Source organism: Bos mutus, chromosome 21 (genome assembly GCF_027580195.1).
Source record: "Bos mutus isolate GX-2022 chromosome 21, NWIPB_WYAK_1.1, whole genome shotgun sequence".
NCBI classification, from domain to species: domain Eukaryota; kingdom Metazoa; phylum Chordata; class Mammalia; order Artiodactyla; family Bovidae; genus Bos; species Bos mutus.
In genome coordinates this window covers 3544594-3556879 of record NC_091637.1, presented here as the reverse complement: position 1 = coordinate 3556879, position 12286 = coordinate 3544594, and the positions used below count along the sequence as shown (strand labels likewise).

The 12286-nt window shown below is 47.1% G+C and overlaps 1 protein-coding gene across 2 annotated transcripts in view; it reads right to left on the bottom strand.

Annotated features, from left to right (window-relative positions):
• Positions 1-11320, bottom strand: part of GABRA5 (gamma-aminobutyric acid type A receptor subunit alpha5) — a 92843-nt gene extending 81523 nt beyond the window's left edge. The window contains exons 1-3 of one of the 2 annotated variants that reach the window (XM_070357985.1): positions 11025-11221; positions 9627-9685; positions 9101-9260 (exon numbers count right to left, since the gene is read on the bottom strand). In XM_070357985.1, coding sequence (XP_070214086.1) covers positions 9101-9186 — 86 coding nt within the window. In that variant the 5' untranslated portion in view covers positions 9187-9260; positions 9627-9685; positions 11025-11221. Of the gene's footprint in view, positions 1-9100; positions 9261-9626; positions 9686-11024; positions 11222-11290 lie in introns of those variants that run through there. The other variant, XM_070357986.1, reaches the window with a different exon arrangement.
• Positions 11321-12286: the final 966 nt, after the last annotated feature.

The window sequence follows — 12286 nt, the reverse complement described above, 5'->3', positions numbered from 1 at the left end:
AGTCTCATATGCAGGGCATCCTAGGACCCGAAAGTAGAGGGATCAAGCTTTGTATGAGGTCAGAAGAAAGGAAAGCAGACCTGAGCCTTCAAGCATGAAGATCAGGTCTCAAGCCAAAGGAAGCAGTCTGTGAGTAGCAGCACTAGGAAAAAAAATTGGTAGATTGGGATTGATATATATACACATTATTATATATAAAACAGATAACTAATAAGGACCTACTGCATAGCAAGGGAAATTCTATTCAATATTCTGTGATGACCTATATGAGAGAAGAATCTATAAAAGAGTAGATATATGTATAACTGATTCACTTTGCTGTACAGCAGAAACACAACATTGTAAATCAACTATACTCAAATAAAAATTAAAAAAAAAAAAAGAAAAATATTGACATTTGCAGTGGGCATGTAAGAACCCTAGTGAGAAGAGCCCTGTGGGGGGTCAAATCACGGCATATTCATGTGACAAGCTCCACCTCCAGGATCTGGCCTGAAGGTGGTGGGAAAGCAAAGCACCTCAACAGGGGCATTGTCTTTCCTTGTGGCCCCAGGCACCTTGGGGATGATGGGCTTATCGGAGGCAAGACTGGAGGTGGAGAGGGCCAGTGTTCAGGCCAAGCAGGGCTGCAGAGGTGGGATGGACAAGCCATCAGCAGGGTTTCTGACGAGGAGGAATGGGAGCAAGGAATGACGGGAGGAATGGGGAGGGAGCAATCTGAAAGCAGCAAGACAAGGATCCCAAGAAAGCTTTCTCCAAAACCAGGTATCAAGGTGGGTGAAACCTGCAGTAGAATCCATGCATTACTCTGAAAGGGGAGAGTTGTATTAGGCGTCAAACCTAAGAGTCTTTTTGTTTCTGAGGAAACTTTACTCCAACGTAACTTTTCTATCAGTATGAATGCCTCTGCTGGTAATAATAACACTATGCAGTGGAGTCCATTTTAAATGCGTTTCACTTTACCAAGTGATGCTTGATGATGCCTCCTTATTTCAGTATTTTAAATGGTTCACGTTGAACAGTTACATCATCATTTCTGGGGAAGAAAAATCTTTTGAGTCTCGTACCACAAATGGTGCTATTGATGGCAATATGTGATGCATTTCTTGTGATCTCTGCTTATGCTGACAGTCATTTTCGATTTCCATAAAATGGTATAGATAATTGCATCTGCAGACCAGCTTTAATGTGAACTTACTTTGGGACTTGAACAGAATTGCTTTTAAGCAACAGCTTATCTGTCTTCTTGAACTGCATTTCTTTCTGCATTCTTTCTCCAGTATATTGTTACTTCTGAGAAAAGTATCTTCAGTTTATTCACTCATTACTTTAAGCTCACGAAATAAGTACCTCTAAATGGCAGTTTTGTGATGTTTTCCTCAAATTTCCATTACACACCACTTTAGTTAACTATATTAAAATAGGTAAAAATTTTAAAATACCATGGTGGATATAACCAGACATGAAAATAAAACTTGAGTTTCCAATTAAATTGTTTCCTCTTATGATGGAAAATATGGACTGATTGGCACGTGTGCTTTATGTGAATAAAGTTGTGTCCATAAAGCTTTATGCCAGAACTCTTAGGTGGCTTCCACGTCAAAAGTGCCCCTGGTCCTGCCCATCACCTCTCCAGACAGAGCTCAAGTCCACCCCACCCTTGCACACCACTCTTCAGGTAGATGCTCCACTCTTGTCCCCAAGACTGCAGCCTGGTTCAGAATCCTACAACCTGCAAGGTAGGACCCAGGTGCCTGCCTTACAGGCCACACCCCCGTCATCTGACCCCAGACTTCCAGAGACTCATCCCCTTCCTTTCCCCCAGCCACGCTGGATGCACCACAAATGTGGTTATAAAGCACATGAATCATCCCGGTGCTTATTACACGTGGGTCTCCCTCCCTCCCTAACCATTCCCATCAGTAATTACATCAGGTCTTTGAAAAGTCTCTCATTCACCCTATATTCCCTTTCAGGTATTGCTCCATCCTCAGCCTCTCGTCTGAAGAGGCCCTCTCACTGAAGATCTGTCTGCTCAAAGGTCTCTGCTGTCACTCTGCCCTGCTCTTGCCCCCATCTCACCCAGGATCCCAGTGAAATCCTCTGGGGCTGCTCCTCCCAGTGCCAAACCCGCTGGTCCAGTCTCAGCCCTCAGCTGAGCCCGTCCCCTTCTTACAGCACAGGACACAGTCTCTTCTTATCTTCCCCTGCCTCTTCTCCTTAAACCTGGCATTTCCCAGGGCTGTCTAGAGACACTCCTTCAGTCTAAACTCAATCTCTAATTGATCTCATTCAATCTAATGGCTTTAAATATCTCTCTCAAGTTCATGTCTCCAGTCCCAAACTCTCTCTCTCTCTGAGTCCAGACCTGTATGCCCAATGGCCTACCTGGCCGCTTGGATATCTAACAAAGCTCGCACAGGTCCAGAACTGTGCTGATAATTCTCAGCGGCCTCCTCCCCTGCTGTCTCTTCCAGCTCAACAACAGCCTATTGAACCCATCACCTTTTCAGGTGTTCATTCAAGTCCACGGCAGCCCATCAACAGATCCTGCTGGCCAAAACGCCCATCCCCTGGGGCACTACCTTTGCCTCCTTACTGCCTTTTCCTGGCACCTCCTTTACTAAGCCTCCCCACCCAGATTCTGAGTTTACTCTCCACTTACAGCCAGAGTCAGCCTTACTGACTGCAGGTCTCAGTGGGATCAGATTTCACTCTTCAACAGCCAACTGCTTGTCCCAATGCTACCCCGCATGGCCTACAGACGATCTGACTATCCCCCACCCATGCTGCCTCTCTGGCCCTGCCTCCCACCAACCTTCCCCATCCTCAAGCTGGCTTCTTCAGTCACCCTGCCTCTGCTGCTCCTCTCAACTGTCCAATCATCACCACCAAGACAGGCTCATTCTTCAGACATCTGCTTGAGTACATCTCCCAGCACACTCACTACCTCCTACTCTGAATTACTTCACAGCAATCCTTGTGACCCAACTGATAAGTACATGTTTACTTACTGCACCAGAAGGAGCCCTCCTGGAAGGCAGGCTTTGCTCTGCCCATCACAGGATCTCAGCACCTAGGACAGTGCCTGGCATGTAGGAAGGACTCAACAGACCCTGACGCAGCTGCAGGGTACCATCCTGCAGAATGCCCAAACCCCGATCCAGAACCTATAACTGTGAATGTGCGTCCTTACACAGAAGGGAGACTCTGCCAATGGGACTAAGCTTGTGGACTTTGCTGTGCCCAGCCCATGAGTCTAGCAAACCTTGGCGCTTCTTGGTCACAACACCCAGAAGGATAGTGCTAGCCTGGACTTAGCACTCCCTCCTTACCTGGCCATGTTTCAGCATTTAGCATACGTGCATTTATCCTTCACATCAACTCTGTGGCATAGGATCTGTTATTACTTTAACTTGGAGATTAGGAAGCTTGAGTTGCAGGCAGGCTTAGTAACTGCTGCCACAACAAACAACTTCACTTTCCTGTCAAAATGATACCTACATCCCTGAAGTAGGAACTAGATTGATTATGGAGTGATGGCCCAATTTCTTCCTGTGGTTAAAAGTGAAAATGAACTGCTCCTGGGTTTCATTTATTTTTAGGTTTGCCTTTTGATCTTGAGATAAATTGTTAAATAAATACAAATAAAACAGAATTTTCAATGAACTGCTAAAGTCTGTTTCGTTGTCTATCTTAATTTTCCTATAAGATGGTCCCCTCTCTATTACATCATATTTCATAGTATATATTTTGTATTTGATTTTATTCAGGCTATGAAATACTATCTTTAGAGCAGTGCTATTTGAGTTCTAGGTTAGAAGATTTCAATGTACAGATTTCCCCCCCCTTCTATCCCTTTCCGTTGCAGCTTAAATATGCAGACATTCTGGAGAAGCTCCTGCATTGATGGTGCGAGCTCAGGCCCTGGAGATGGACCCTGACTTTCCTACTTTTCAATGATGAAACTTAGACATGTTTCTCTGTATTCTATCACCTTAACTCTCTTCACCTACAGAGAGAGGACTCTGTGAAAATTAAACAGTACATTTCTTTTGAAAATGCATTCTGGAAATGAAGAAGTACTCATGTAAGCACTTATAAGTATTGTTGCTGCCACTAGAATTCTACTTTTGATTCTAATATTTTCCTTTGAAATTTCACACCAATTAAAATACGCATGTTATGCAATTGTATCTTTGTTTTAAAAATCCAAAAACCTACATTCTCCTTCTCCCCTTGAACCAAGCCAGTTACTCCTCTTGGATCTGATGGCCAGAGAAAGGCTGGCTGGGTGGACTCTGGCTGGCTATCCGTCTAAGCTTTGCTTAGCAGTTTTAAGTTTTGAAGCAGGTAATTTGGAAGTATTTTGTTTTGGTGCCTTAAAAAAATGTTGGCATTACTCTGTAGTAGGGTCTTAGTCGGGCTTTCCTGGAATGCAGAAGACCCCAGTTCAATTCTGGGTCAAGAAGATCCACTGGAGAAGGGATAGACTACCCTTTCCAGTATTCTTGGGCTTCTCTGGTGGCTCAGATGGTAAAGAATCCACGTGCAATGCAGGACCCTTGGGTTTGACCGCTGGGTCGAAGGGAAGATCCCCTGGAGGAGGAAATGGCAACCCATCCCAATATTCTTGCTTAGAAAATCCCTATGGACAGAGGAGCCTGGTGGGTTACAGTCCATGCAGTCACAAAGAGTTGGACAAAACGGAGTGACTAAGCACAGCACAGCACAGGGTCTTAGTCACCTGAAATGTTTACTATATGCAAGGTCTCTGGCTATCCCTGCAGCCTCCACATAAGTGCCTCCTCACCTGTGAGTGTCCTATCTGCTTCACAGCACTTCTCTGTGGTTTTATAATTGTCATGATGACCATCAGTCCTGGTCTTCTGAATCTGTGGTAACAAGCAGGAAGAACTTTCCATATGGGAATTTCCCTCTTGCCATTTAAAAAGACATCATGAGTACGTGAATGACTCAGAGAGAGTGCACTTTCTGCTCTAGTTAAGAGAAGAGAACTGTCCTTGAGAACGTGTATGAACAGGCCCTCTTCATGAAACCAACAGTCCCGGTTAGCATGCTTGTGTAGACAGATAAAAAAGAACCTGATATGTTCCTTTTCTTAAGCTACTTCTACAAGAACCTGCCTATAATTGCCAATTACAGAGTACTGTTTTCCAAAGTCTATTTGAATTATAGCTCCCATGTGATAAAATTCTAATGCATTTTTTACTTTCCAATAGATAAACCTCTAAACAGTGTTTAACATTATTAAATGAATGGAATTAGATTTTACCATATTATGGAGTTGATAATCCTCAAATTTATCTTGCAATTATCACTGATCTAATCAAGTCTGAAAAGTATGATTTTTCAGATGATGATAAAGTAACTTCAGATTAAATTATGTTTTGACCCTACATTGATGCAAACATTGTTTCTGTGCTGGCATCTTTATACCACGTATGTGTGATTACTGGTTAAAATAACTATAATGCCTCAAATTATGCCATGCCTCTGAATGTGACATCACACAAGGCCGACAGTCAGATATGTCTCTGCTCAGTTATACACTTGACTCATGCTCTGTTATATAACTTAAAACTAACAGAAGAATTACAAAGGCTACTGAAAATGAGCTACTGGTGGCTCTGATCAAATTTAGAAAATAAAAGGGAGAAGACATGAGACTCATATTTTCAAAGCAATTTCGCTGTATCTTATATAATCACCAAATACATTTTACTTATCACATATAAATTTCCTGATTCCAGATCCACATGTTTTTCGCAAACAGTGTATGATTTTGTATTGCACAGAAGCACAGCGTCCTGCCTCTTTCCTCTGCTCTCTGACTGAGAGCAGTTTCCTATCCCTCTTTACCCTTCACCAGTTGTCTGATTTTCTTTATGCATTTACAGGTATCCACATCTCTTCTGTCCCACAATGTGCAAATTACGGCCTTTCATGCTTCCCTGTTCACCTTTCTTTAGAACAAAATCACATAAACTCTTTCTTTGGAAGAAGATAACAGAGCTTACCAAGCTCTTTTTTTCTGTAATCTCAGAACGGAAAATTCTCTCTACCCTGATGCAGAGAATTCCTTTCAAAATTATGCCCCCTTCCTCTATAGGTCAGTCTGACTAAGACCTTCCCTGCAAACCATGTGAAGTCAAGACGAGAACCCCAGGACTACCCGGCAGGTTCCCTCTGAGGAGGGCTGAGGACAGAACCCCAGCACGACCAGCGTGGTAAACCCACCAGTAGCCTCTTTTTCTCTTGTCTCCCTGACTGTAAGCCAGGGCTAACGATGCTCAGCTCATAAGTGTCTTCTAAAACAGACATGGTAACAATAGGCACTTCATATTGCAATACATATTATTTTGTCAAGATTTTAAATCAAATAAGTGTTCTGAAACTCCCTTTGCAATTTGACAAAATTATTCTTAAGCTCATTTACAGTAATAACCAAGTGAGAGGAGCCTTGTATGAAAAGGCAATCGATAGGCCCTTGTGCCCCTAGACGTCAAGATGCCTTCTGCTGAAAACCATACCCTACTTGACTTCCCACTTTGCTACAGATCTTGGTCCCCAGAAGCAACTGGACGCATAAAACCAAGAGCTAAAAGCACTCAGGGAGGCTGACGTAAAAGTCCACTTACAGAAACATCTTTTAATAGAAATGAACTCAAATACTTAAAGCCATTGTAGGACAGATATGTTCACACATATGTAGGAAAACAACACAATCAGAAACAATGCAAACAGCCCTAATTAGGGATGTAGCCCATGACAAAGCATTTATGCACAGCAATACACTTGTCCATTTTACGTCATACATTTTAAGACTTTGTGGTAACAAAGTATTGGTGTGAAGAAAGCACAAAAATTACAGAACTGAAAACACAGTATGATCCCAACTGTATAGAGCTAGGCATAGAAGCAAGAGGAAGAAACACACCAGAATGGGAAGGATGATTGTATCTGTGTGGTGGAATTAAGGATATCTTCCTTTTTCACATCCTATTCTGTGTCTCATTAATTTCTGCAGTTAGTAGGTATCATTTTAGGATGGACTATTAAACTTGTATCTGACAGGTTCAAAACTTCTCCAACAACTAACTGTAAAGGAGATTAAGGGGCATTCTACTACTTGTTCTGTATTAGCTTCTAGAAACTAAGAATTATCTCTCTATTTTGAAGATGACATCAGAAAGTCATCAAATTGAGTAAGAAATCAAGTACAGCTGCTTCTAATGGCCAAACTCCATATGCACATTTTTTCATACTTCAGACTTTTATCCACCAGGTACGCATAATACCTTCTTGACTATAGAATATGCAGATTCACAGAAATATATTTGACTAAAATCTTAGGAAAAAAATACATGTTTCCAATCCTAGCATATTTCTTACATCTGAAATATTGATAAATGTATGCAATATATCAGTAAGCAAACTACCTACCTAATGTATTAACTTGGAAATTTAAAATATTGTGTTTGATTTCACTTCTAAACACACTTCTCATGCAGGAGGGATGTATGCAGGATGTATGTGGGAACACTATGGTTAAATCCTAGAAGATTTAGCAGCAGGGAGAGCCCTTGGAAGGGAAGACATTCACTGAACAGATAAGGAAACCAAAGGCACAAATAGGGAAGTACCCATTCAAGACGAGCAGCAAGGTAAGAATAACAACCAACACTGTGTCCCAAGGGAACGCCCTGACTGGCTAGGAGGCTGTCCCACAGGCATGGGTAGCACGTACACTCTGTCCCCTTCACGGTGCTGAGGGCCAGACAAGTCTCTGATGGAGCTGGAACGCAGCCCCATGCCGTCATGTACCAGCCACACACCTGGGGGTGGTCACAGACCTCTCTCTCTCTGCTTTCTCGTCTGTACAGACTTGGGAAGTCAGAAGTACAGAAAATGACCTGAGAACAAAGAGAGAGGGTCATGGACTTTGGAGAGGCCTCCTTCCTGCCGACTCGTGGGGATGTATTGCAGAACCACTATGCCCTGCAGGTGCCTCCATGATTCACACAAGGGCAACCTTCACCACTGATTTTCACATAAGGGGTGTTTGGCAACTTTTGTCCTAAAATTTAACTTCTTAATTACACTCCACCAACTTTAAGTTGGGGTCTCCCTGCTGGCTCAGGGGTAAAGAGCCTGCCTGCCAAGACAGGAGACACAGGTTCAGTCCCTGGGTGGGGAAGATCCCCTGGAGAAGGAAATTGCAACCTACTCCAGTATTCTTGCCTAGAGTATCCCATGGACAGAGGAGCCTCACGGGCTATAGTCCAAGGGGTTGCAAAGAGTCGGATATGACTTATCGACTAAACACACCACCAACTTCAAGTTACAATCCTTGTGATTAGCCAGAGCAATTTTGGGAAGAAGAGGACAGAGTCAGCACCTCATAAGAAGTTTGTCAGGAACTTGGGTTATCACTAGTTTGATGAAAAACTATTAGAATCAGTACACTGATACTAAAGGCCAAGATGAAAGAACTTAAAGGCACTGGTAACACCAAATGCCCTGGGGTCCTGCAGATCATCAGACACATGCAGTTTCTGGTATCTGCGTTTGCATTCCGATGGCCACAGTTCAAGGCCTTTGGCTCAAGTCAGGACCACTGCGAGTCCTTGTCAGTGCCACCTACAGTAGGCTTGGCTTTAAAGGCAAATTCCTTTACAGAATGGAACTAAGGACAACAATCCTTAGTTTGTCTGGAACTAAGGACGACAAAGAATGTTGCCCACTGCTTTGTCCAACAAGCAATAAATGTCCTTCATGCAGGTCAGCTTTTCAATCCTGCTTTAACCTGAGTGGGAGGAAACACAGCTTACTCTGAAACCATCTTGGCTTCCACTTCTGAAAACATAATCTGCCTCTTTTTTCTGACTGACTTCAGAGACCTTACACTTGGAGCAGCCTTGCTCGGAATTAAGCGTGGGGTAAGGCAAGGACTCTTATAAGTCTGTGGGACTGCAAAGGTGGCCAATGAGGGTTTGCTGATACACTGCTCAACAAAGTTTCTAAAAGGTACTTGTGCCCTGAAAATTGTAAAATCAAAGCATAGATGATAACTTACCCAAAGTGACTGGCTAAGTTCATGGAAATACAAAAGAGAAGGAGGTTTTTGATCATGATAAAGCTAGAGAACATTCCATTGTCCATTCCCAGTAAGAAAAACAGCTGAAGCAGATGAATTTGGAAGAATTGCTATTCCTTTCTCCACCTTGATCTTGAAGCTGAAAGGGGAAAAAACATAAACATGAATGTTGCCATGAAACAGTTCCTAGAATCAAATCACACTGCTAACATACACAATGCATAAAGGAGCCTGGCTGTTCTTGTCCATCACGGTTCCATATCAGAATTATCTGTGTTCACTGGCCAGTAAGTTGGGGTGTAAAAAGAAATTACAGTAGGCTTGATTTTCACCTTTACTCAGGGTGCAGAATCATTCTCCTAATTTATCTTTCCCATGTTGCAAATTCTTTGTTTTACTTTTTCCATGTGATCAAATGACCCTCTAGTCCTATTATTAGAATCAATGCCTGAAGTTATCTAACTGTATTTTACATCTGTCAAATCCACAAGTGCAATAATTTTACCTTTCTGAAATATTTGCCACGCGTCAAAGCCAGCAAGCTACTCCTTGTTCTGCAAGGTGCTATGAGAAAGTATGTGGAAAGAGGGGGAAAAAGGCACATTTAAACAAGTCTTCTGCAAGATCACGACAATATAAGAACTGCTTATAAAAGAAGGCTGCCACTTTCTCAGCAGTCTGTCCCCATGACTAAAGAACTTAGTAATCACTGCATTTTGGAAAGTCTCTCGGCTCTGGATTATATGGTGGGCCCTAATTAATGCATTTGAAATCCAAGCAGGCACAATCCCTGGGCTCTGCAACTAACCCTAGAGAAGGGATATATTTCTCAATATGCGCATAACGCAAATGGATAGACATCATAAAGGAGCACCGCGTGTTCAAAAGCAACATTTTCCCGAGGAGACCCCAGGCCAACTCCGGAAGAGAGAAACACACAACAGGTACTTCCACCTCCGAAACCAAGGCCCTCGAGTCGAGAAACGCAGGGCGGGGATTGCCTGGGTGCGTCCAGGGGCTGCTCTCCAAACCCGGGCCGGAGTCCCGGCGGCGAGCACGCGGCGCTGCATGCGGGAAACCCGGGCGGCACCTCCTGCCGCCCTCAGCCTGGTGACAGTCTGGACAGGCTTTGGGGGAGTCGGGACCCCCAAAGACAGGCTGTCTCCCACGGTCCCGGGACCGCCGCGGGGGCTCGCGGGCGCGGGGGTGGCATTGCAGAGCTGCAGCCTCCGCGCCCGGGCGCCCGCGGCCGGGTAGAGTCGGCCGCCCGCCCGGTCCGCAGCGGCGCGCCCAGCGCCAACCGTTTGCCCACCCTCCCGGCTCGCTTCTGGCCCCGGCAGACCTGCCCTGCTGCCGCCCCGGGTCCGAGCGGAGCGTCCTGCCGCGCGGCGCTTTCCTCCTCGGCCCGGAGCGCGCGGTGCAGCGTCGGCTCCGTGTCTCCCGGCCTCGAGCCGCCAGCGCGACCCGCTCGCGCCCCCGCCCCCAGTCTCGAGCCCGAGCCCGCGCCCACCCTGCAGGAAGCGCCCAGCCCGCCGCGCCTCGGAGCCCGGCGGCTGGCGGGGCCCCCGGGGGGCGTTCTCGGCCCTCGGCTCCGGTGACCGCGGCGGGAGCCTCGTGCCCCAGTTCCTACCGGCAGGTCCGTGGGTCTTGCGCCCCGGCGCCCCGTCCGGCGGCGCCGCGCTGCTCTGGACGCCCCTGCCCTCTCATGCGGGCTGCGCCTCCGCAGTCGCCGGGGGAAAGTTTGCGCTCCTGGCCGCCCGCGGGGCCCCGCCTGCCTCCACCGCCCTCCCTGAGCCAGGCACCCTCGAGGAGAGGCATGCGGGCCGAGCCGGGTCCTCTTGCCCTCCCGCCGCCGTCCGCAGCTTCTGACCCCACGGCCCCGGTCCCGCGCGCCCGGGCTTACCCCGCGCGCCGGCCCGGGAAGGCGAGCCGTCGGCGAGGGCGCATCCTCCTCCCCCGTCTGCTCTCCCCGGCTGGCAAGCGCGGAGGCCGGTGCGGCGTCACCGCCCCATGCCGCCAGCGCGAACTTCCCCGGTGCTCCCGGGCCGAGCGCCTCGGGCACCCCCTGCGCTCCCGCCGCCGCCCTGCGGCTCAGCTCCGCGCCCGAGGCCGCGCGCCGCCCCGCTGCAGAGCCCCCGGCGCCCCCGGCGCGCCGGCGCGCGCTCTCACCTCGCCCGAGCGCTACATGTCGGCTCCGGCTCTGAGAAACGCTCCTCTGCGGAGGCGCTCCGGTAGAGGCCGCCAGACTCTCACCAAACGCGCCCTGGCCCTGGGCCGGCTGCGAGGAAGTGGGGGCGTTCGGGGTCCCCGGCTTGGCCAGTTCTGGGACAGGCCACGTTTCTGATGAAGTTTCTTGGTAGCCTGCCGGAGTGTATCGGTGCCTCGTGTCCCTCTTTTTAGGGCTGAGATGGAAAGGGGGTGTCCAGGCAAGGCGCCGAAGGCCGGGGTGCCGAGAGCTTTCCTGTCTCAGGACCAGCCCTGAGCGCCTTTCTGGCCGGGCCTAAGTCCTGCCTCAGTCCTCCACGCAGGCCCCTGTGTCTGCAGCTCCTACTCTCTACAGGAAGAAACTGGCCTCTGAGGCTACTTTTTAAAGAATTGTAATTCATTGCTATGGGAAGTAAAGTCAGTAAAATGGATTAATTAGAATTAAACGCTTACCTAATTGCTCTGTACATTTGGGGAGGCTGGGAAGTTCCCTTTCTTGACAAGAAGCCTTCTTGTCAGTGACAAGAGGACTTAGGGTCTGCAGACTTGTGAGTGGGTATCGGACTTGAATTCTGCTGTAGGGCGTTACCTCCCGCACCCACGAACACGTGAAATTTCATTATTGAGGTCATGTTCGTCTCTGCCTCAGCGTGCCTACTCTGAGTGCTGAGGCTGGCTGGCACAAATGACGCTCGGGCAGGATAGGGAAGCAAAGCAAGCACAGTTGTGGTTTTAAGATGGCAGCGTCTGATTTTCTCCGGACCGGATGCTTCTTGGCTATGAGAACACCCAGGGGGAGATGTTCAATATTTAAATAAACCGAGCAAGAACCTGATGGGCAGTGTATTACCATTTCTATGTCTTTTGTCATACTCTGACAAAAGACAAAGAAACACTTTGAGAGTCAAGAGTCAAAGGACTCTGACTGAATTGTTTACAGTCACTCTTAACAGAATAATT